This window comes from Aquarana catesbeiana, linkage group LG01 (assembly GCF_042186555.1).
Source record: "Aquarana catesbeiana isolate 2022-GZ linkage group LG01, ASM4218655v1, whole genome shotgun sequence".
In the NCBI taxonomy this organism is placed as follows: domain Eukaryota; kingdom Metazoa; phylum Chordata; class Amphibia; order Anura; family Ranidae; genus Aquarana; species Aquarana catesbeiana.
In genome coordinates, this window is record NC_133324.1 from 54864618 (window position 1) to 54890872 (window position 26255).

Consider the following 26255-nt stretch of genomic DNA (forward strand, 5'->3'; position numbering starts at 1 on the left):
CTGTAAAGCATTGCACCAGCGATCCACAGGTCGTTTATGCCATGCAGGTCTCCTGCAGATCTGTGAGTGTATGGGCTTGCTCGTACTTCGTATACTTTCTGACAGGAAGAATGCATTAACTACCATGGCGCTCACAGCACCGTGGTAGTTCATTGAAAACTACAAGCCAACAGCCTCAAAGGCTGCCAGACCTTGTCGTTTTCCTATTACAGAGCGCTGTGGATGAGTGATGTGGCCGGGTGGGCAGAGACACGCATGGCTGCGGTTTTTAAAAGATTTGACAGCTAGCAGGTGGAGAAAATCCCCTGCTAGCTCTCACAGCAGGGGAGTGGGAGGTGCGGGGGCTGGTGCATTCATAACATGTTACATCCGGAATATGGATGTAACCTGTTATGAAAGGTGACGTTATCCTTTAATGGCGACTATAATAGGCCTAAATCCAACTGGATGTGTACTGTCTGTCCATAGAAATGAAGGAAAGGGGAGGACAGAACAAAGCAGACTTGCAGGATGGTTTTATAAGAGGGGCAGTCCTTTATGCTGTTCTGCTGGCTACCGTTGGGGCCCTTTAAGTAGCAATGGTGCACTTGAAGGCAGTTTCAATAAACCAGCAGGCATTATAGGTGCAGTAAAAATGTGGTACAGGTGTGGTATACTCAATGTCCTGCCTCCAGTAGCTCAGTCTTTGCTAGCAGTGTGAACAATGGGAAGTGCCCCCTCACCAGTCCCTGTGATGCAGCTGTGATCTTGCTGTACAAAAGAGGGGCCCCTTCAGTTTCTTCACAGAATATATCTTGAGATTCAGAGGTGCGAAACAGAGGGTGAGAGGATGCTCTGGTCTCCCTGCGGCAACGGTGCAAATACAATCGCTGCGGTCTGTGCTGTGCTACCTCAGATGTATCCGCTGGTCTGGCCTCCCAGCAGTCTAGTCCAGTGTTTCTCAACTCCAGTCCTCAAGGCGCCCCAACAGGTCATGTTTTCAGGCTTTCCATTATTTTGCACAGGTGATTTAATCAGTTTCACTGCCTTAGTAATTACCACAGCCGTTTCATTTGAGGGAAATCCTGAAAACATGACCTGTTGGTGCGCCTTGAGGACTGGAGTTGAGAAACACTGGTCTAGTCAATGTACAGGATGGTATAAATGTAGCGCTAAACCATAGACATTAAATAATGTGACCAAATAATGTATAAAAGTGATCATAAATAAATAGTGAATATCAAATGAAAAAACTGGAAAGATAGGGAGTGGCGCTGTTATAGGAAAAAAGGAGTATGATTATTCTCTTTAGAAATATAAAGTGACAGGTGTATCTATGTAATGATTAGTCTGCTTGAAGTTATAAAGTGACAGGTGCTAGAGTTAAAATTAATCAATTGTATCAATGCGATCATTTTTAGTTGTGAATATAAAGTGGTAAGTGCCAAATAGTGCAAGAGAAATTTTTTTAAAACAGTATGCAAATAATGATAACACAATCACTATACCATATAAGTGAAAAAAAAAACAGAAAAAAAACAGAAAAAAACTAAAGTGACATGTGCTTATACGTCTCATATAAATTAGTCCTTCAGTTTGGAGATCCAAAGTGACAGGTGCAAAAATATACTGAATATATGTCTTAGTATATGAAACACTGTGCAATAAAAATCTATATGCAATAAAAAACAAAAAGTAAAAATACAATTCATCAACTCGCTGTGCATCAGTTAAAAACGTATATAATGTGAAAAAGCAAAAACAAAATGTTCATAAAGGTGACGTGACGTTTCTTCCAATATATCTGAATATCTCCTTTGCAGTGGTATATAAATGAAGAAGTGCAGTGATTAATGGCAATATCCCCCTATGTGGTTACACTCACCGGAGCGCCCTACCCCTGCAGGGGTGCGAGCCTAAGATGTTATTCCCCAGGTGCCGATATCCTTACGGTTCACAGTAGCCCGATCTAGGGTCATCCACCCGCAGGAAGGAGAGAGGGAGGAAAGGAAAGGGGGATATTGCCATTAATCACTGCACTTCTTCATTTATATACCACTGCAAAGGAGATATTCAGATATATTGGAAGAAACGTCACGTCACCTTTATGAACATTTTGTTTTTGCTTTTTCACATTATATACGTTTTTAACTGATGCACAGCGAGTTGATGAATTGTATTTTTACTTTTTGTTTTTTATTGCATATAGATTTTTATTGCACAGTGTTTCATATACTAAGACATATATTCAGTATATTTTTGCACCTGTCACTTTGGATCTCCAAACCGAAGGACTAATTTATATGAGACGTATAAGCACATGTCACTTTAGTTTTTTATGTTTTTTTTATGTTTTTTTTCGCTTATATGGTATAGTGATTGTGTTATCATTTTTTGCATACGGTTTTAAAAAAATTTCTCTTGCACTATTTGGCACTTACCACTTTATATTCACAACTAAAAATTATCGCATTGATACACTTGATTAATTTTAACTCTAGCACCTGTCACTTTATAACTTCAAGAAGACTAATCATTACATTGATACACCTGTCACTTTATATTTCTAAGGAGAATAATCATACTCCTTTTTTCCTATAACAGCGCCACTCCCTATCTTTCCAGTTTTTTCATTTGCTTTTTGGGTTCCACTTAGGTGTTCCCTGTTTACATAGGGGGGCAGCAGTTTTTTAACAGCCTGAAGCGCGGATCCATTGATAAACAAATAGTGAATATCAGTCCCAAAAATAAGTACAACAAAGCATATGAAAAATGGGTGAAAACACAAATGAGGAAGTCCCAAAATCTTGTGGGAAACATAAAATGTCCCCCCGCAGAAAATGGTTGTTCAAAAGTGAGATACAGAGGCTTCAGCAAGCATGTAAAACTTCAGGGATAGTGTGTGCTCCACCCAAGGTAAGGGATGTATACTCTTACCGGAACAGGTGGACTCGAATGTCAGTGTCAACAAGGCAAGGATAGCCGAATCGACAGATGGCCAAAATGATCCAGGAAATCCAGGGGAACTCCAAGGATGGATCCGGGAAATTGTACCGATGATGGTAAGGTTGAAACTCAGATTTAAACCGCCAAACTGGAAAGCTAGAATCAACTTTTTCTCAAAAGTTGTTTCTGGCTTTCCAGTTTGGCGGTCTAAAATCTGAGTTTTAACCTTACCATCCTGGATCCATCCTTGGAGTTCCCCTGGATTTCCTGGATTGTCGTCGCTGACATTCGAGTCCACCTGTTCCCGTAAGAGTATACATCCCTTACCTTGGGTGGAGGACACACTATCCCTGAAGTTTTACATACTTGCTGAGGCCTCTGTATCCCACTTCTGAACAATCATTTTCTGCAGGGGACCTTTTATGTTTTCCACAAGATTTTTTCACCTTTGGGACTTCCTTATTTGTGTTTTCACCCATTTTTCATATGCTTTGTTGTATTTATTTTTGGGACTATTTAGTCCTGATCACTTTTATACATTATTTGGTCACATTATTTAATGTCTATGGTTTAGCGCTACATACCATCCTTTGCTTTTGAATTTTTGTCATATTTCCACGTAGCAGCTGTTTATCTTTCATCACTATATTGAGCGCAGTAACATCCCCCACTTTATAGTCAATATACAGCAGATCTTCTCTCATCAGTTCCCTCAGCGCCAAGAAGAACCTAGCTGGACAGTGTCAGAAAAGCAGCTCCACTGCTCCTCCTTGCCCCAATGTCCCCCAAGGTTCCATAAGCCCCACAATATGGCTTTTTTTCTGGACTTCATGAGCCTCGGTGTTCTGCATAGGTCTCCATAGGCTTTTCCAGTTGTAGTTCTCCTTCAGCTGATTGGATGGGATATTGCAACACAACATTCAGCATACCAGAAGAATGTGAAAGTGCTTGAGAGGGAAACGACTTCTGAACCATGATTCTGTAGTCCAGCACCTGTCTACAGCCGATATAATTGAAACTAATGGGGAATTCAATCCCCTTACTGCTGACCCTGACTCAGATGTGCCAAAGAGCTCTGCCCAGCCATCACGATCGGCAAACCTGGCTGAACAGAGCTTCTGTACCCCCTAGGTAAACCGTCTTTGTGCATATAAGCAGGAAAATCGACGCATGTGCAAATTTGCCAAAGGTCCCTGTCAGGTTCTGAAGGCCAGACAAAGCCCTTTAGCACATCTGCACAGATGTCAATGAAGAAATGAGGTAGTGCTGCCCTGCAATAATAAAAAAAAAAAAAAAAAAATGTATATGCCGTTGTGGAAGAGGGAGGAGGCTGGAGCCTGATGCAACAATTCGTTTTTGGGATGAAGGTCCACTTTAACCACTTGACAACTGGGCACTTAAACCCCCTTCCTAACCAGACCAATTTTCAGCTTTTGGTGCTCTCACATTTTGAATGACAATTACTCAGTCATGCAACACTGTATCTTTATGAAATTTTTGTCCTTTTTTTCACACAAATAGAGCTTTCTTTTGGTGGTATTTAATCACTGCTGGGTTCTTTATTTTTTGCGCCGTAAAAGAAAAAAGACCGAAAAATCTGTAAAAAAAAATACATTTTTCTTCATTTCTGTTATAATATTTTGCAAATTAGTAATTTTTCTTCATATATTTTGGCCAAAATTTATACCGCTACATATCTTTGGTAAAAATAACCCAAATCGGTGGATATTATTTGGTCTTTTTGAAAGTTATAGAGTCCAAAAGCTATGGTGCGCATATCTGAAAATTGATCACACCTGAATTACTGACGGCCTATCTAATTTCTTGAGACCCTAACATGCCAGAAAAGTACAAATACCCCCCAAATGACCCCTTTTTGGAAAGAAGACATTCCAAGGTATTTAGAAAGATGCATGGTGAGTTTTTTGAAGTTGTCATTTTTTCCCACAATTCTTTGCAAAATCAAGGTTTTTTTTTTTACTTTTTTTTTTTTTCCACAAAATTGTCATATTAGCAGGTTATTTCTCACACACCGCATATGCATACCACAAATTACACCCCAAAACACATTTTGCTATTACTCCCGAGTACGGTGATACCACATGTGTGAGACTTTTACACAGCGTGGCCACATACAGAGGCCCAACATGCAGGGGAGCACCTTCAGGCGTTCTGGAGCACCCAGGCCAATTCTGACATTTCTCTCCTACATGTAAAAATCATCATTTATTAGCTAGAAAATTACATAGAACCCCAAAACATTATATATGTTTTTTTAGCAAAGACCCTAGAGAATACAATGGCGGTCGTTGCAACTTTTTATCTCGCACGGTATTTGCACAGCAATTTTTTTTAACGCGTTTTTTTGGAAAAAAAAATGTTTTGTGCTTTACAAAAACCAAAACAGTAAAGTTAGCCCAATGTTTTTGCATAATGTGAAAGATGAAGTTACGCCGAGTAAATAGATACCCAACATGTCACCCTTCAAAATTGCACGCGCTTGTGGAATGGCGCCAAACTTTGCTACTCAAAAATCCCCATAGGCGACGCTTTAAAATTTTTTACTGGTTACATGTTTTGAGTTACAGAGGAGATCTAGGGCCAAAATTATTGCTCTCGCTCTACCGATCGCAGCGATACCTCACATGTGTGGTTTGAACACCGTTTTCATATGTGGGCGGGACTTACGTATGCGTTCGCTTCTGCATGCGAGCACACAGGGACAGGGGCGCTTTAAAAAATTTTTTTTTTTTTTTTATTGTTCATTTTACTTTATTTATTTTAGTTTGATGCTTTTTTCCAAAAAAAAAATTTTTTGACCACTTTTATTCCTATTACAAGGAATATAAACATCCTTGTAATAGGAATATGGCATGACAGGTCCTCTTTACAGTGAGATATGGGGTCAATAAGACCCCACATCTCACCTCTAGGCTGGGAAGCCTGAAATTAAAAAAAAAAAAAAAAAAAAAGATCCTGGCTTCGATCGTAGCGGTGAGTCGGTAGTAGCACCGCAAGGCGGCGGGAAGGGGGGACGTCCCCTCTCGCCTCCCGTAAGAACGATCAAGCAGTGGAACAGCTGCTATGATCGTTCTCATGGTGTAGGGAATCGCCGACTGAAAAAGCTGATATCTGAATGATGCCTGTAGCTGCAACCATCATTCAGATATCTCCGCACAAAGTCAAGGACGTTGTATGACGGCCGGCGGGCGGGAAGTGGTTAAAACGCTTTTTTTTTTTTTTTTTAACACAAAGTTGTCCATTTATACAATATTTCTACCACATAACATGTACATACCAAAAATGACACCCCAAAATAGATTCTCCTGCTCCTCCTGAGTACGGCGATACCACATGTGTGAGACTTCCACAGCCTGGCCACATACAGAGGCCGAGTACAGCTGAGCATGGCTCAGCATGGCCGGGTATGGCGGGGGGCATGGCCGGGTATGGCGGGGGGCATGGCCGGGTATGGCGGGGGGCATGGCCGGGTATGGCGGGGGGCATGGCCGGGTATGGCGGGGGGCATGGCCGGGTATGGCGGGGGGCATGGCAGAGTATGGCGGGGGGCATGGCAGAGTATGGCGGGGGGCATGGCAGAGTATGGCGGGGGGCATGGCAGAGTATGGCGGGGGGCATGGCAGAGTATGGCGGGGGGCATGGCAGAGTATGGCGGGGGGCATGGCAGAGTATGGCGGGGGGCATGGCAGAGTATGGCGGGGGGCATGGCAGAGTATGGCGGGGGGCATGGCAGAGTATTGTGGGGGCATGGCAGAGTATTGCGGGGGTATTGCAGAGTATTGCACAGCATTGCAGAGTATTGTGGGGGTATTGCAGAGTATTGCACAGCATTAGTAGTGAGGGATGGCTGAGCATGGATGGATGGATGTCTCTGTGCAGCGCTGTGGGCACTACACATCCAGCCCACAGCGCTGCAGCCATCCATCCATCCATCCCCCTCCCCGCTCACAGTGTATCGATCGGTACACAGGAGGTGAGGAGAGGAACCGGCGTCATCTGTTTACATGTGATCGCGCCGTCATTTGACGGCTCGATCACATGGTAAACGGTCGCGATCAGCGGCCATTTACCAGGATCCGTGATGCAAGGATGTGTTCGGGTGCGCGCCCCAGGGGGCGCGCGAGAGGGGATTTCTGGGAGGACGTCATAGTACGCCCTCCCAGAGTTATCCAACCTCCCTGCAGCCGTCATTGGGCTATGGGCCGGTTGGTAAGTGGTTAATGCAACAGTGTTTTTTTTTTTTTTTTTTTTAATGCAGTGTATGTACCTACTTTTTGAATGTTACCAACCAGAGCACGCTAATAGGAGGAGAGGGCAGAGTGAGAGATGCACTTTTCTTTTCTCTATTCACTGTCCAGGCACAGGGTAGTGACCTACAAGTGAAACTGCAGCAGTGGTTAGCAGTTATGCTCTGCGGCACTGGGGTCCTTGGTTTGAATCCTGGTGAAGACGCTATCTGCATGGAGTTAGCATCTAATAAATACATTAGATCATTGTTCTTTTTTTAAGAAGAAAGATACTTTTAAACTCTATCCAAAAAGTGATATTTCATTTATAACTGAATGATGGTAAACTGAGGTATTGGTTGCCCTTACCCTTACCCAACCTACCTTTTGGGTGTCCCCACTCCTCCAGTTGAATTATTTGTCATATAAAATACATGAGAAATCCAACAGGGGTGTGGGCCTGGCATCAGATATATAACTTTATGATACAGTGAGGGGAAAAAAGTATTTGATCCCCTGCTAATTTTGTACGTTTGCCCGCTGCCAAAGAAATGATCAGTCTATAATTTTAATGGTAAGTTTATTTTAACAGTGAGAGAGAGAATAACAACAAAAATATCCAGAAAAACGCATTTCAAAAAAGTTATAAATTGATTTGCATTTTAATGAGTGAAATAAGTATTTGACCCCTTCGCAAAACATGACTTAGTACTTGGTGGTAAAACCCTTGTTGGCAATCACAGAGGTCAGACATTTCTTGTAGTTGGCCACCAGGTTTGCAGGGGGATTTTGTCTCGCTCCCCTTTGTAGATCCTTTCCAAGTCATTAAGGTGGCAAGGCTGATGTTTGTAACTCGAAACCTCAGCTCCCTCCACAGAGCACTTTGTAGCTGGATGGTGGGATGTGCGGCTGGTCTTTTCATTTTTTTCCTCACTAAGCTGCTGGATCTGGCCCCTCTTCTTGCCAGACCACCACTTTTACCACCTTACCGCTATCAGCAGGGATTCCATTTGCCCCAGTATATTCTTCTGGCCGTCATGTTGCCGCGGAGTGCGGGGGGGAATCCCTTCCTCCTCTTGAGGACAACAATACTCAGTCTACATTTATATACCTCTCTGATGCCCCTTTGCCTTAAGACAGCAATCCCACCGGCACAATTATTCGGTGCTATTTTGACTGCAAGCTTTTAATGGAATTTAATGAAACACTGTAAAACTATTTCATCATTCAATATTATATGAACCCCTCCCCTCTTTTTGCACCCCTGAAGAAGGACTAAACTGTATCCCGAAACGCGTTGGGTGTGAGGAGGTTTTTTCATGTATCTATTTGCATGGTGATAGAAATTGACTGCTTAGACAAATCAATGTTTTGTTACAATTTTTTAACTTTGTTTATTAATTAATAAAATTTGTTCATTATTATACTATTTTGTATATTTCAGTACATTTTTACACAAGATACTACTAGGTGCCTTAAAAGTCCACTTAGGGGAACTACTCTTGTCAGATTTTCTTGTGTAGTTCTGGGCTGATTCCCCACCGTTCCCATGATCATTGAAACTCCAGGAGGTGAGATCTTGAATGGAGCCCCAGACCAAGGGAGATTGATAGTTATTTTGTGTTTCTTTCATTTGAGCATAATTGTTGTCACCCTCTCACCAAGCTGCTTGGCGATGGTCTTGTAGCCCATTCCAGCCTTGTGTAGGTCTACAATCTTGTCCCTGTCATCCTTGGACAGCTCTTTGGCATTGGCCATGGTGGAGAGATTGGAATCTGATTGCTTCTGTGGACAGGTGTCTTTTTATACAGTTAACAAGCTGAGATTAGGAGCACTCCTAATCTCAGCTCATTACCCGTATAGAAGACACCTGGAAGCCAGAAATCTTGCTGACTGATAAGAGATCAAATACTTATTTCACTCATTAAAATGCAAATCATTTTATAACTTTTTTGAAATGCGTTTTTCTGGATATTTTTTTGGTTATTGTGTCTCCCACTGTTAAAATAACCCTACCATTAAAATTATAGACTGATCATTTCTTTGTCAGTGGGCAAATGTACAAAATCAGCAGGGGATCAAATACATTTTTTTACCTCACTGAATATGCTTGCTAAGTATAGTGTCAGTGTAAAGCTTACAGATATTTATTGCTTCTCACAGAGATCTCAGTGCTCCACCTGACAATGCTGTTCTCCCAAGGAGGTTGGAGCCTTCTTTGTTCAGGCATCATCCAGAGTCACCATCATATTCCTGAACCGAGAGGATGCCATCTCAGAGATGGCACAATCATGGAAATCCTGGTGTCTTTGAAGATTACAGTTGGCTGACACAGATCAGTCTATTCTGCATTCTTTTACCTTGGAAATTATTATAATGTTGCAGTCTGATCGCTGGGGGGGGGGGGGGAGACTGAGGAAATGCTCCCTCCTGCCTGCAGAAGATTGATCGCATCATCTCAGCCTAGGCAACTTCACTAGACTAGAGTTTAAAGATGGCTTCATGAAAAAAATGATACAGTTTTGCTGTACATTGTGACAGATCAGGAATTTGTGCAGATTTATAAAGCTATTGAAAGGTCCACTTTAACTTCCTCTTTACGTAAATTCCAAAATCAGTTTACCGTTATCTAAAGCCGCACCCCCCTGCCTTTTCTAATGTGGTCACTCATCGAGCATGGTCCCTCATTGGGACATCCATAGATGAGCAGATATCTCACTGATAACAATGGGTAAGGAGATCTTTTCCTGAGTTGTCAGATAGCTGGGGCCAGTTGCGTCTGATGGTAACGTTGAATATTTTTGCTCCTTCTCAGGATATGACACACTTACCAGGAGATTGTCCATCTTGTTGGAATAACGAGCACTTTAATCTGCAGGGGGGCGCTCATTATCTCCTCCTAGGAAACAGAAACTGTACAATTATGTGGACTGATGCTTGAATTAGGGAGCATTGCTAACTCCCATAGGGCAGCTTTTGGCCACTCTTAGTTATCCTCAAATCTGACATTTAGTCCCACAGTGAGTGTAACTGTCAGGTGTACGTATGCTCAGCGACATTCAGGAGGAGAGTCGTGCTATACTAGAGATGGGAGGGAGCGGGGTGTCACATGGCTGACACTCCACAGAGAGGAATTGTTGGTGAAAGGCCTGTGTGTGGATTATTAGATCAGCCGAATGCAGGATCCAAGATAAGCATCAGAAATTTTAAACAGGTAACAAGTGGAAGAGTGAACACAAATGAAGAATGCAATTAGTGTGCATATTGTATTTATCAATGAGAAATAACTCCAGGGCCACCACTGAAAATCACTGGGCCCTTTTACAGCCTTTGTGAACACAGCAGCAGTAAGGCAACCCATACATGATGCTATTTTCTTTCCTGCAACCTGTGGTTGCAGGAAAGAGAACCACTCGATCCCCACATCACAGTCAGCGTTAATGGGGGAATCCCTCCTGCAGCGATATTGTGTTCTGCCGGTGAGGAGCCTTCCCTGCTGGCAAAACACCCTCCTGCAGCGATATTGTGTTCTGCCGGTGAGGAGCCTTCCCTGCTGGCAGAACACGATTACTGCTGGTGGTTATAGCCACCGGCTTTAATCGCATACAAAAAAATCTGTCAGGCTGATGAATCAACTTCCGTACAACCAGCCTGCCCATAGATGGATTTAATCTCAGCTAGTCCCTGATGGACTGGCCAAGTTTTGATCTATGTCCAGCTTTACCATCAACATTTTGAACAGAGAGATTTGTTGTAATCTCCTCATTAGATCCCAAGCTGTCCCTCCTTACTGAGCTCTCAGTAGCCCATGGTGCTCTTGATCAAGCTCCTCCTCAATTGTAAATTGATAAATTGGGATAAAATATTAGGAACAAAGAATACGGAGGAGAGATGGGTTTGCTTTAAGAGCATATTAAATAAGGGCATTAGCCAATGTATCCCATTGGGTAATAAATTTAAAAGAGCGAACAAAAATCCTGGATGGCTTAACTCCTATGTAAAAATGCATATAAAAGCAAAGGATAAGGCCTTCAAAAAATACAAGGTTGAGGGATCATCCTCAGCATTCAGACTTTATAAAGAATGCAACAAGAAATGTAAGGGTGCAATTAGGACAGCTAAGATAGAACATGAAAGACACATAGCGGAGGAGAGCAAAAAAAATCCCAAGAAATTCTTTAAGTATGTAAACAGTAAAAAAGGGAGGACAGACCATATTGGCCCCATAAAGAATGAGGAAGGACATCTGGTTACAAAGGATGGGGAGATGGCAAAGGTATTGAATTTATTCTTCTCCTCAGTATTCACGAGTGAATCGGGGGGCTTCAGTAACCAAAACTGCAGTGTTTATCCTCATGACACAACACAGGAAGCACCTACATGGTTAACAGAGGACGGAATTAAAATTAGACTTGAGAAACTTAACATTAATAAATCACCGGGACCAGATGGCTTGCATCCGAGGGTACTTGGGGAACTCAGTCAGATGATTGCCAGACCGTTGTTCCTAATTTTTACAGACAGTCTATTGACTGGAATGGTACCAGCTGATTGGAGAAAAGCCAATGTAGCACCAATATTTAAAAAGGGCCCAAAAAACATCCCTGGGAATTACAGACCAGTTAGCCTAACATCAATAGTATGTAAACTCTTGGAGGGGATGATAAGGGACTATATACAAGATTTTAGTAATAAGAATGATATCATTAGCAGTAATCAGCATGGATTCATGAAGAATCGTTCTTGCCAAACCAATCTATTAACCTTCTATGAGGAGGTGAGTTGCCCTCTAGATAAAGGAAGGCCCGTAGACGTGGTGTATCTGGATTTTGCAAAAGCATTTGACACAGTTCCCCATAAACGTTTACTGTACAAAATAAGGTCCTTTGGCATGGACCATAGGGCGAGTACATGGATTGAAAACTGGCTACAAGGGCGTGTTCAGAGGGTGGTGATAAATGGGGAGTACTCAGAATGGTCAGGGTGGGTAGTGGGGTTCCCCAGGGTTCTGTGCTTGGACCAATCCTATTTAATTTGTTTATAAACGACATGGAGGATGGGATGAACAGTTCAATCTCTGTATTTGCAGACGATGCTAAGCTAAGCAGGGCAATAACTTCTCCGCAGGATGTGGAAATCTTGCAAAAAGACCTGAACAAATTAATGGGGTGGGCGACTACATGGCAAATGAGGTTCAATGTAGAAAAATGTAAAATAATGCATTTGGCTGGCAAAAATATGAAAGCAATCTATACACTGGGGGGAGAACCTCTGGGGGAATCTAGGATGGAAAAGGACCTGGGGGTCCTAGTAGATGATAGGCTCAGCAATGGCATGCAATGCCAAGCTGCTGCTAACAAAGCAAACAGAATATTGGCATGCATTAAAAGGGGGATCAACTCCAGAGATAAAACGATAATTCTCCGAAAACCCAGGTACCTGCTTCCCCTTTCGGGTGGAGCTCCGCTTTAAAGTCTAAATGAAGTCTCACAGCTTTTTTTTTTTCTCCATGTAGTCATGTACTGCTGTAGGTTAAAGTTACATTCCAGGCACAAAAAAAAATATTTGAATATATTCCTCAATAGTTAAAGGATATAAATCCACTTTGTGTTCACCAGATGCCTTTACAAAACTAGTTGTTATCTGTAAAAATAACAATGACATCATCACTGTGCTGCACATAGCTTGTGCATAGAGCAGAGCTGTGGGAGGGGCCCAGCAGGCTCCACCCACTACAGGGAGCAGAGCTGTGGGAGGGGACCGACAAGCTCCACCCACTACAGGCTGCTTGCAGAAAATTACAGGAGGGGGGCGGAGACCAGACCAGTCACCCTGCACAAGGAGAGTGAGCAGCAGTGACCGGTCTTTACTACAGGAAGAAATTCTCACACTGGATTACTGCACAGATGTAGAGGAAATACACAAAGCACATCAAGATTCAAGAATACACATCTCTTGTATTTAGACAATATATGCTTATTCCGGAGTTCAGCTGTTATCCAACAATAAGCACAGCAGATAATACAATCCGCTCCTGGGCTTCTGATCTTACTACACAGTGCTCCATAGAAGGGCTTGTAGCAGATGACTAAACACAAGGCTTCCAAATTGTGTTTACACAAGTGACCTTGCGGCGCTTCCTCCTAGTACACGGGCTCAGGCAGAACTGAAGAATCCCCTACCTACCCCTCTCTGCACTGTTAGGAGTGGTCTGTTGCTGCACAGCTACATTGGGGGTCTATATGAGTTCCAGACACCCCTTGAAGGAGTGAAGTGTGTGTGTGTGTGTGTGTGTGTGTGTGTGTATATATATATATATATATATATATATATATATATATATATATATATATATATATATATATATATATATATATATATATATATATATATATATATATATTTATATGTAGTGCCTTGAACAGGTATTCACACCCCTTGACATTTTCCACATTTTGTCATGTTACAACCAAAAACACAAAAATATAAATGTATTTTATTGGGATTTTATGTGATAAAGTGCACACAATTGTGAAGTGGAGAGAAAATTGCCTTCGGAAGTCACCTAGTTAGTAAACAGAGTTCATCTGTGTGTAATTTAAAGGAGTTGTAAAGGTTTGTGTGTTTTCACCTTAATGCATCCTATGCATTAAGGTGAAAAAACACCTGTCAGTGACCGGCCTCCCAGCACCCCCCCACCCCCCCGTTTTATTACCTGAACGCTCAAACTTGTCCCCTGGGAACGCGCCGTCTCTCTGCTAGGGGGTTCTCAGCTGTTGATTGGATAGATTGATAGCAGAGCAGCCATTGGCTTCCGCTGCTGTCAATCAAATCCAATGATGCGGCCGCCAGGGGGCAGGGCAGAGTCCTGCATTCGGCCTCTATGGACGCTGAATGCTGGACTCGGGAGGGCGCCCGCAAAGTAACCCCCCCCAGGAGAGCGCTTCTCCCAGGGGGTTACCTGATGTGGGGAGGAGCCGCAAAAGCCTCCGAGGGACCTCAGAAGAGCAGGTCACTCTATGCAAAACGAGCTGCACAGTGGAGGTAAGTATACTGTATGTTTGTTGTTTAAAAAAAAAAAAAAAAAAAACAAACCTTTAGTGTCATTTAATCTCAGTATAAATGCAGCTGTTCTGTGAAGTCTTCAGAGGTTTGTTAGAAAACCTTGGTGAACAAACCGCATCATGATGGCCAAGGAACACATCAGACAGGTCAAGGATAAAGTTGTAGAGAAGTTTAAAGCAGGGTTAGGTTATAAAAAAAAATATCCCAAGCATTGAATATCTCATTGAGCACTGCTCAATCCACAATCAGAAAATGGAAAGAGTATGGCACAACTGCAAACCAAGACATGGCCGTCCACCTAAACTGACAGGCCGGGCAAGGAGAACATTCATCAGAGAAGCAGCCAAGAGGCCCATGGTAACTCTGGAGGAGCTGCAGAGATCCACAGCTCAGGTGGGAGAATCTGTCCACAGGACAACTATTAGTCGTGCACTCCACAAATCTGACCTTTATGGAAGAGTGGCAAGAAGAAAGTCATTGTTGAAAAGAAAGCCATAAGAAGTCCCATTTGCAGTTTACTAGAAGCCATGTGGGGGACACAGCAAACATGTGGAAGAAGGTGCTCTGGTCAGATGAGACCAACATTGAACTTTTTGGCCTAAAAGCAGCTTTTAGGCCAACTAACGCTGTACATCACCCTGAACACACCATCCCCACCATGAAACATGCTGTTGGCAGCATCATGTTGTGGGGATGCTTTTCTTCAGCAGGGACAGGGAAGCTGGTCAGAGTTGATGGGAAGATGGATGGAGCCAAATACAGAGCAATCTTAGAAGGAAACCTGTTAGAGTCTGCAGGACAACGACCCTAAACATACAGCCAGAGCTACAATGGAATGGTTTAGATCAAAGCATATTCATGTGTTAGAATGGTTCAGTCAAAGTCCAGACCTAAATCCAATTGAGAATCTGTGGCAATACTTGGTAATTGCTGTTCACAGACGCTCTCCATCCAATCTGACAGAGCCTGAGATTTTTTACAAAGCAGAATGGGCAAAAATGTCACTCTCTAGATGTGCAAAGCTGGTAGAGACATCCCCAAAAAGACTTGCAGCTGTAATTGCAGTGAAAGGAGGTTCTACAAAGTATTGACTCCGGGTGGCTGAATACAAATGTACCCCACACTTTTCACATATTTATTTGTAAAAAAAAATTGAAAACCATTGATCATTTTCCTTCAACTTGACAATTATGTGCCACTGTTTTCGTCTATCACATAAAATCCCAATAAAATACATTTCTGTTTTTAGTTGTAACATGACAAAATGTGGAAAATTTCAAGAGGCATTAATACTTTTTCAAGACACTGTGTAGGTGTGTGTGTGTGTGTGTGTGTGTGTGTGTGTGTGTGTATATATATATATATATATATATATATATATATATATACTCCCACTGTATACACTATATTGTCAAAAGTATTGGGACGCCTGCCTTTACACGCACATGAAATTTTGTGGCATCCTAGTCTGTAGGGTTCAATATTGAGTTGGCCCACCCTTTGCAGCTATAACGGCTTCAACTCTCCTGGGAAGGCTGTCCACAAGGTTTAGGAGTGTGTCTATGGGAATGTTTGACCATTCTTCCAGAAGTACATTTGTGAGGTCAGGCACTGATGTTGGACGGGAAGGTCTGGCTCGCAGTCTCCATTCTAATTCATCCCAAAGGTGTTCTATCGAATTAAGGATGGGACTCACTGTGAAGGCCAATCAAGTTCCACCACCCCAAACTTGCTCCTCCATGTCTTTATGGACCTTGCTTTGTGCACTGGTCCAAATCATTTGGTGGAGGGGGGATTATCGTGTGGGGTTGTTTTTCAGGGGTTGGGTTTGGCCCCTTAGTTCCAGTGAAGAGAACTCTTAAGGTGTCAGCATACCAAGACATTTTGGACAATTTCATACTCCCAACTTTGTGGAAACAGTTTGGGGATGGCCCCTTCCTGTTCCAACATGACTGCATACAAAGCAAGGTCCATAAAGACATGGATGAGTGAGAAATGTAGAGATCTAGTAGTAAAAACAGCACATTTTACACAAATTACACACAGGCACACTTTTAACCCTTTGTTCGCCCTAGATGTTAACCCCTTCCCTTCCAGTGTCATTAGTACAGTGGCAGTGTATAGTACTGTCACGGATTACTGTATTAATTTCCCTAGTGGCAGTTAGTGCCAGATTGACCGCCACAGTATCGCAGTCCCATTATAAGTTTCTGATCGCCACCATTAGTAGCATTAAAGAAATAAAAAAAAAATAACAATTCTAATATATTTACCATAGTTTTGTAGGTGTGATAACTTTCACACAAACCAATAATATACACTTACTTATTTTCAGCAAGTCCACAGTGAAAAAAAAAAATATAATATAAGTAAGCAATGGCCCAGTAAAAGAAATATAAAAAATATTGAAGTAAACATCAAAAATTTAATTCAAGTTGCTCCAACGTTCACTTGCACATTGCCCACGGCAATTATATATATTACATAGCGCTGCATTTGTTTATTCTTAACAATAATATACTGTACACTTACTGTTTTGTTTTTTTTATCAAAAAAAGTAGCAGAATACATTTTCGGTCCAAATTTATAGACATTTGATTTTTTTTTTTTTTTTTTTTTTTGGTTTTATGGCAGAAAATAAAAAAATATTATTTGTTTTTTTTTTTTTCTGGCTTTTTTCATTTATATCGCTAAAAAAAACCAACCCAGTGGTGATCAAATACCACCAAAAGAAAATTCTATTTATGTGAAAAAAAATATATAAATTTCATTTGGGTACAGCGTTGCATGAACTGCAATTATCAGTTAACCACTAGGCGACCAGCCGCCGAAGTTATACTGCGGCAGGTTGGCTCACCTGGGCAAATCGCCGTAGGTATACGTTGGCCGCTTTAAGACCTCTAGGGGGCGCATGCCCCGCTGGAGGCACAACAACTGAGCCAATGCCTGTACCCGGTGGCCACGATGTTTGCCAGGCACCCGCGATCGCTCCTGAGAGACACAGAACAGAGATCTGTCAATGTAAACAGACAGATGTCAGGGGTGAGGAGACACATCTGTTGTTCATACTAAGTATGAACAGCGATATGTCTCCTCCTTCAGTCAGTCCCATCCCCCCACAGTTAGAATCACTCCCTATGACACACATTTAACCCCTTGATCGCCCCCTAGTGTTAACCCCTTCCCTGCCAGTGACATTTATACAGTAATCAGTGGCTATTTTTTTAGCTCTGATCGCTGTATAAATGTCACTGGTCCCAAAAATGTGTCAAAAGTGTCCGATGTGTCTGCCGCAATGTCACAGTCCCAATAAAAATCCCAGATCGCCGCCATTACTAGTAAAAAATAATAATAAAAATGCAATAAATATATCCCCTATATTGTAGACGCTATAACTTTTGTGCAAACCAAATTTTTTTACCAAAAATATGTAGAAGAATACATATCGACCTAAACTTAGGAAGAAATTCGTTTTTTTTATATTTTTTGGGGGGATATTTATTATAGCAAAAAGTAAAAAAAAAATTGCTTTTTTTTTTCAAAATTGTCGCTTTTTTTGTTTTTGTTTTATAGCTCAAAAAATAAAAACCGCAGAGGTGATCAAATACCACCCAAAAAAAAGCTCTATTTGTGGGGGAAAAAAAGGACAGCAATTTTGTCTGGGTATAACGTCGCACGACCGTGCAATTGTCAGTTAAAGGGGCACAGTGCCGAATCGCAAAAAATGGTCTGGTCATTAAGGGGACTAATCCTTCCGGGGCTGAAGTGGTTAAAGTAACGCAGTGCTGAATACCAAAAAACGACCTAGTCATGAAGGGGGGAAAATCTTCCAGAGCTCAAGTGGTTTAAATAAGTGTTTTTTTTTGTTTTTGTTTTTGTTTTGTTTTTTAACAACCCTTCACAGATTTATCCTGAATTCCCATCAATGACGTCTGCGTTCACTGCATAAATGTCAAATGCTCACATAAGTAACGAGAATGTCATTCAGAATTCTAGCGATCCTAACCCTGTAAAAAGGGTGCTATTTTGTGTTCTCACCAACTCAATTTGACCTTATCTGAATGTTAAGCTAACAAGTTATCCAAACAAATTTATTTTTTCCTGCGTGTGTCGCAGGGGAATAGGAGAATACAGCTTCTCCTATAGTAAACTGCAAATATTCCCTTTAAGCTTTACCCCTCAGGGATGTGATATAAAAATCACCCTTCTATGATATTTCAATCAGCAAACCTTGAAGTTTACAATTTGACGTACATATCTGGGGCTGTCAAAGGGACATGTTGGAGAAAAAAAAATTCAATGAGTGGCTGGAGCAAGTCAGCCATGTACTGGTGGGGTGGGGGGTAATCCTCCACCCTCATCGCAAACAATGGATTTCCCAGCACACTTACCAGTCAGTCTGCAAACCAACAAAATTGGTCCCGTCTAACAGTAAAAACAGAGGGTTTTGTTTGCAAATCTAGGCGTAAGCCACAGTGCCCATGGCAAGGGACCTCTGTATATGCTCTGGTCCTAACTCTACATTTCCAGAGTCTCCATAGTAGGATCATATATAACAATGTCTGGCATTGGGCTTTTGCTGGCTATCATGTGGATCCCTGTGCCTTTAAGGAGGGGTGGGCTCCCTCCAGGTACACCTACCCTTAACCTATCCATTGTTATATGTGCTCCTACTAAGGAGACTCTGGAAATTTTAGAGTTAGGACTGCAGTATATACAGAGGTCCCTAGGCATGGGCACTGCGACTTACGCATATATTTGCAAATGTGTGCAAACAAAATCCTCTGTTTTTAATGTAAACCGTTTGGGGTCAATTTGGTTGTTTTGCAGGCTGGCTGGTAAGTGTGCTGGGAAATCTTTTGTTTGCAATGTACATTGCCCTTCCATGTGAACCTTGCTGCAAAGATTATCTATAGGTTGGATGGTTACAATTTTTTTTGTACAGTTGAGATTCCTCCATGCATCTCATTTGTGTGAATGGCCACTCATGGTGACCATTGTTTTCAGTGCGAGGCATAACTCATAGACTAACATTGTAGGAAGCACAGTCACCATGTAGCACTGCAAAGCAGGAACAAATATGTCTGCTCCTTTACATACAGTGGGGAAAATAATTATTTGAACACCCCCCCTCCAGATTTTGTGGGTTTGCTCACTTACAAGGAAATGAAGGGTCTATAATTTTTTATCACTGGTGTATTTTAAGTGGTAGAGGCAGAATATCAACCAAAAATCCAGAAAAAATAGAAACAAATAAAACAAATGCTATAAATTAAGTTGCAGTTCAGTGAGTAAAATAACTATTTGATCCCCTAGCAAAATACGACTTATATTTGATGAAGTATTTGATCGAGAAACCCTTGTTGGCAAGCACAGAGGTAAGACATTTCTTGTAGTTGATGACCAGGTTTGCACACATCTCAGGAGGGATTTTGGTTCATCCTTCTTTACAGATCTTCTCCAAATCCTTAAGGTTTCTTGGCTGTCTCTTGGCAACTCGAAGTTTCAGCTTCCTCCATAAATTTTCCCAAAATGTGCTTCTTCTTGAGCCACTCCTTTGTTGCCTTGATGGTATGTTTTGGGTCATTGTCATGCTGAAAGGCACATCCTTGATCCACCTTCAGTGTTCTGGCTGATTGAAGAAGGTTCTCATCCAAAATTTTACAATATTTGGCCCCGTCCATTGGCCCCTTAATGCGGCAAAGTCGGCCTGTACCATTAGCAGAGAAACAGCCCCAAAGCATAATGTTTCCACCTCCGTGCTTGACTGTAGGGATGGTGTTCTTCGGGTCATAGTCAGCATTTTTCTTCCTCCAAACACGGCAAGTCGAGTTAATTACAAAGAGCTCAATTTTGGTCTCATCTGACCACAGCACTTCCTCACAATCCTTCTCTGAATCATTTAAATGTTCATTGGCATGACTGTACATGTGCCTTCTTGAGGAGGAGGACTTGCCGTGTTTGGAGGAAGAAAAATGCTGACTATGACCCTAAGAACAACATCCCTACAGTCAAGCATGGAGATGGAAACATGATGATTTGAGGCTGTTTCTTTGCTAAAGGTACAGACTGACTTTGCCGCATTGAGGGGCAAATGGCAGGTCCATGTATTGTAAAATCTTGGATTAGAACCTTCTTCCCTCAGCCAGAACACTCAAGATGGGTCATGGATGATTCTTTCAGCATGACAATGACCCGAAACATACCGCCAAGGCAACAAAGGAGTGGTTCATGAACAAGCACATTAAGGTCATGGAGTGGCCTAGCCAGTCTCCAGACCTTAATCCTATAGAAAATGTATGGAGGGAGCTGAAACTTGAGTTGCTAAGCGACAGCCAAGAAACCTTAAGGATTTAGAGAAGATCTGTAAAGAAGAATGGACCAAAATCCCTCCTGAGATGTGTGCAAACCTGGTCACCAACTACAAGAAACGTCTGACCTCTGTGATTGCCAACAAGGGATTCTCCACCAAGTACTAAGCCATGTTTTGCTTTGGGATCAAATACTTTTTCTACTCACCTGAACGGCAACTCAATTTAATAACCTTTTGTATTGTGTTTTTTCTGGATTTTTGGTTGATTATTCTGTCTCTATCATTTAAAATACACCTATGATAAATATGATAGACCCTTCATTACTTTGCAAGTGGGAAAACTTACAAAATCTGCAGGGGATCAAATAATTATTTTCCCACTGTACATAAGTACAAATAATTTCTGGCAACAAGTTATCTTGAAACCTATACTAATACAATTATATACCAGGGTAATATCTTTAAATGTTTATGAAAAAAAGAACATTGAGAAGACTTTAGACTTTATTTGGAATTTTCCATGACGTTGGTATTAATCTGATATCTGCACCTGCATGTCTATGTAAATACAGTGAAGGCTTCCGTAAGTGATGACCTTTACACAGGGCTTGGAGTCAGTGTCTATATTTCGCAGATGTGTTAGTTTCCCATTTATTCTGGAAAGTACAAAGGTCTCACTTTTCACAGTTCAGCAAAAGGCCCTTCTCAGGGTCTTAAAGATTACTCGCAGCCAACTGTCACACCAGTTCGTAATAAAGATAGGAGTCCTAATTCTGCCTGGAAGGGGTTAAAGGATGGCACATTATTGTGAAGTAGAAGGAAAATGATAAATGGTTTTAAAAATTTTTTACAAATAACTGAAAAGTGTGGCGTGCATTTGTATTCAGCCCCCCTGAGTCAATACTTTGTAGAACCTCCTTTCGCTGAAATTACAGCTGCAAGTCTTTTTGGGGATATCTCTACCAGCTTTACACATCTAGAGAATTCAATTTTTGCTCATTTTTCTTTGCAAAATATCTCAAGCTCTGTCAGATTGGATGGAGAGCTTCTGTGAACAGCAATTTTCAAGTCTTGCCACAAATTCTTAATTGGATTAAGGTCTCAACTTTGACTGGGCCATTCTAACACATGAATATGCTTTGATCTAAACCATTCCATTGTAGCTCTGGCTGTATGTTTAGGGTCGTTGTCCTGCTGGAAGGTGAACCTCTGCCCCAGTCTCAAGTCTTTTGCAGACTCTTAACAGGTTTTCTTCTAAGATTGTCCTGTATTTGGCTCCATCCATCTTCCCATCAACTCTGACCAGTTTCCCTGTCCCTGCTGAAGAAAAGCTTCCCCACAACATGATGCTCCCACCACCATGTTTGAAGGTTGGGGATGGTGTGTTCAGGGTGATGTTGCTTTTAGGCCAAAAAGTTCAATTTTGGTCTCATCTGATCAGAGCACCTTCTTCCACATATTTGCTGTGTCCCTCATATTGCTTCTCGCAAACTACAAACAGAAATTCTTATGGCTTTCTTTCAATAATGGCCATGTCTTGGTAGGTTTGCAGTTGTGCCATGCTTTTTCCATTTTTGGATGGATATTGAACTGTGCTCTGTGAGATGTTCATAGTTACATAGGTTGAAAAAAAAAGACATAAGTCCATCTAGTTCAACCATAATAAATAAATAGAATAAAAAATATCATACAATCCCATATACCCAATCCTATACCCACAGTGGATCCAGAGGAACGCGGAAAAAAAAAAAAACAGAAAAGTTCAAAGCTTGGGATATTTTTTTATAACCTACCCCTGCTTTAAACTTCTCCACAACTTTATCCCTGACCTGTCTGGTGTATTCCTTGGCCTTCATGATGCTGTTTGTTCACTAAGGTTCTCCAACAAACCTCTGAGGGCTTCACAGAACAGCTGTATTTATACTGAGATTAAATTACACACAGGTGGACTCTATTTACTAATTAGGTGACTTCTGAAGGCAATTGGTTCCACTAGATTTTAGTTAGGGGTATCAGAGTAAAGGGGGCTAAAAATGAATTTCCCCCCACATATGTCACTTGTAAAAAATTTGGAAAACCATTTATCATTTCCCTTCCACTTCACAATTACTGTATGTGCCACTGTGTTGGTCAAAAATTCCCCAAAAATACGTTTACGTTTTTGGTTGTTGTAACATGACAAAATGTGGAAAATTTCAAGGGGTATGAATACTTTTTCAAGGCACTGTATAGAAGTGTAATGGTCAGGAATGGATGAACATTTGACCATATAGCGTTGCTTTAATCAGCTTCCACCCAACTGACCGAAGCAGATTTGTGTATTGTCATTACAATGTAATCTTCTCCGGAGCAGAGACGGGATGGCTCAGCGGCGGCACCGGCGCTCTATAAATTAGTAAAATAATGAATGTTGTGTAATAATACTAAAAGCTATAAAAATGCTGTGACATTTCGTAATTAATCCTTATGTGTTGTTATGATAAACTATAACCAGCAGTAGATTATAAAATACAATTTTCAGCCAGTGGATAAATCACACCTTAAATGAGATTCACAGCCGCCTCCCTTAAAAAGGTCAATAAATGAAATTCCCCCAAAGGCTTATTTAAAGTTTTTACCATGAGAATTGAAGTCGTTTGAAGCGTATTTATGTATGTAATGGCTTATCATTCCCCGTCTCTTCACAGTACTGGAGAAGATAGATGGAGCCGGTCTCCTTACCATGGGAAATGAGGAGAAACAAGGAAGAAAAATGAACAGTATATCCATGAAAAGAACGCATCCCAGCAGATGAAGAAACGGCGATAGAGCATAAAAATGGATTGGACGGCGGTCACGTGACGAGCTTTACTTTAGAGGCGCCCAATGTGGATAAAGCTTACAGTGACTTGCTAAGGTTTAATAATGCAACTTCAGTTGTTTGTTTTTCTCAACGGTGTCCCTATGTAGACCTACACCAGCCAGTCACTGGGCCTATTTTCTACCAGTGGTGATAAGCGTGTATTTACAGGAAGGGGAGTCATGACTGATGGACATTGCAGCCAATTGACAGACACAGAAGCCGACTAATAGCGTGTAAGAAGAGGGGAATGCTCTGGTCTCAGGTTACATGCTGCCAGTTCATTCTGTAATTGATGCCACTAGGTTGAAGATCAGTTTGTGATGTAGAATATATAATATATATATTTTCTCACCCACCTTGGTGTTATATGAAGACTTGTCAATTAAAAAAAAAAGAAAAAAACACAGATTAAAGTATTCTTTGGCTGTACATTAATCCAACCTACTGTCATTTCATGTGATCACTAACTGTAAAGCTGGCCATACATGGATAGAAAATCATTCGAAAAAAACTATCGATAAGCCCAATCGTTCGACTTTAGAAACGTTAGTGGGCACCTTTCAATTCTCGAAAATGCAAAGTTTTTCTACCAAAAGAAAGATCCGTCATGTCGGAACTTTGTTGAGCAATCGAACAATTTTCTAAACATTAGGGAAATGGACCATAAATAGTTTTAAAAAACTGTACAGTGCATGTACATTGATCGCCAAAAAATGTACCATTTATGTCGCTAAAAGAGAAGTATGGGGTAAAGTTTTTTTTTTTTGTTTTTTTTTTTTTTTTTTTTTTTCCTAAATCATACTTACCTAGGTGGGTGTAGCATCGGTCCCCCACTGGCGCTAACACTGAGAACTGAGCGATGAAACACTGCAGATCGCTCGGTTCTCAGGGCTCCCCTAGCAGAGAGCTCTCTGCTCTGTCCCACCCCCTGTGCTCACTGGAGTGCTGGGCTGTGGAGGGGTGGGAGCAGCCAGCTCGGGCTCTCTGCTCTGCCCCCCCACCCCTCCCCCCGCTTAACTGGAGCAGTGGGCTGTGGAGGGGTGGGAGCAGCCAGCTCGGGCAATCTGCTCTGCCACCCCACGCTCACGGGAGCACTGGGCTGTGGAGGGGTGGGAGCAGCCAGCTCGGGCAATCTGCTCTGCCACCCCACGCTCACGGGAGCACTGGGCTGTGGAGGGGTGGGAGCAGCCAGCTCAGGCTCTCTGCTCTGACCCCCACACTCACTGGAGCGCTGGGCTGTGGAGGGGTGGGAGCAGCCAGCTCAGGCTCTCTGCTCTGCCCCCCACACTCACTGGAGCGCTAGGCTGTGGAGGGGTGGGAGCAGCCAGCTCAGGTTCTCTGCTCTGACCCCCCCCCCCCCGCGCTCACTGGAGTGCTGGGCTGTGGAGGGGTGGAAGCAGCCAGCTCGGGCTCTATGCTTTGCCCCCACACTCACTGGAGCACTGGGCTGTAGAGGGGTGGGAGCAGCCAGCTCGGGTTCTCTGCTCTGCCCTCTCCCCCACGCTCACTGGAGCACTGGACTGTGGAGAGGTGGGAGCAGCCAGCTCAGGCTCTCTGCTCTGCCCCCCCCCCCCCATGCTCACTGGAGCACTGGTCTGTGGGGGGGTGGGAGCAGCCAGCTCTGCCCCCTCCCCCCACGTTCACTAGAGCAATGGGCTGTGAAGGGGTGGGAGCAGCTCTCTGCTCTGACCACCCCCCCCTCAACACACACTCACTAGAGCGCTGGGCTGTGGAGGAGGTGGAAGCGGCCGGCTCAGGCTCTTGGTGGCTCGCTGAGAGTCTGAGCTAGGTGCCGGTCCTGGCATGTGGGCGAATCCCTGACTTCTTTGTTGCAATCCTGCCCGAGCCTGGACTGGGCTCTGTAATGTCAGCAGACCAGCGGGCTTCAGTCCACTGCTGAAAAAGGGTCACGGGAGTGCAGAATGCACTGCACTCCTGTGATCCACAGGAGATGTACAGCCAAACAAGCTTCGGCTGTACCTTTCCTTTAACGATTGATAATACATAGAAAACGATTCAATACAATGATGGCCTTAACACACAGTCGTTCGACAGACCTTTATCCATGTACAGCCAGCTTTACTGAGCCCCCCCCCCCCCCCCCCCCCCCTCATGTTTACACTCATCCTGCATGCTCCAGTAGTGCAATTCTTTGTGATGTCTAGCAGCAGAGACACTTTACTGATCATGAAGTTATCTCTCACACTCTAGCAATCGGTATGCCTGGTCTGTAAAGCCTAGTACACCCAAGAAAAAAAAAATTTTTAGTATCAAAAAGCCTTGCCCACACCACTGTGAAAAATAATTATTTTCAAGCAAATAGAAATTAAATGAGAGATCTGAGTGTTCCACCCACTTTGATGTAATAAAATACCACAATCTGAATTGATCCAGCGCCACAGTTATACGTCTTCTCTATGTGTAATCAAACTACAATTCTATAATGAACATGCAAATATCAACAACTCAGTCCTCAGGTGAGTCCAACATCAAATCAATGCATGTGAAAAAGTTGAAAAGAAGAAGAATCCACGTGTTGTATTTCATTTCTCTATAATTGGTCACCAAATTCCTTCTTCTATTGTGTACACCATCTGTGATTATCCCACCACCATTAGCAGCTCACCTCCCACTTTGACCTATGAATAAAAGGTCTTATGCGCCTGTCTCTTTAAGGGTTATCTGTGGCTGTGGTCGGATTCCCTAAGAAGCTCTCCTCCAGATCCATTCCCTCCGCATATGATATTCACCAATTCCACCATTACAGTGCATCCGGAAAGCATTCACAGCACTTTTCCACATTTTGAATGTTGCAGTCTTATTCCAAAATGGATTAAATTCAGTATTTTCCTCAAAATGCTAC

General features: G+C 42.4%; 1 protein-coding gene across 2 annotated transcripts in view; it reads left to right on the plus strand.

The window, feature by feature from the left end:
* Positions 1 to 23805, plus strand: part of PIK3C3 (phosphatidylinositol 3-kinase catalytic subunit type 3) — a 311657-nt gene extending 287852 nt beyond the window's left edge. For both annotated transcript variants that reach the window (XM_073618729.1, XM_073618740.1), the window contains one exon: positions 23238 to 23805. In XM_073618729.1, the coding sequence (XP_073474830.1) occupies positions 23238 to 23252 (15 nt within the window). In that variant the 3' untranslated portion in view covers positions 23253 to 23805. The remainder of the gene's footprint in view (positions 1 to 23237) is intronic.
* The last annotated feature ends 2450 nt before the right edge of the window (positions 23806 to 26255 follow it).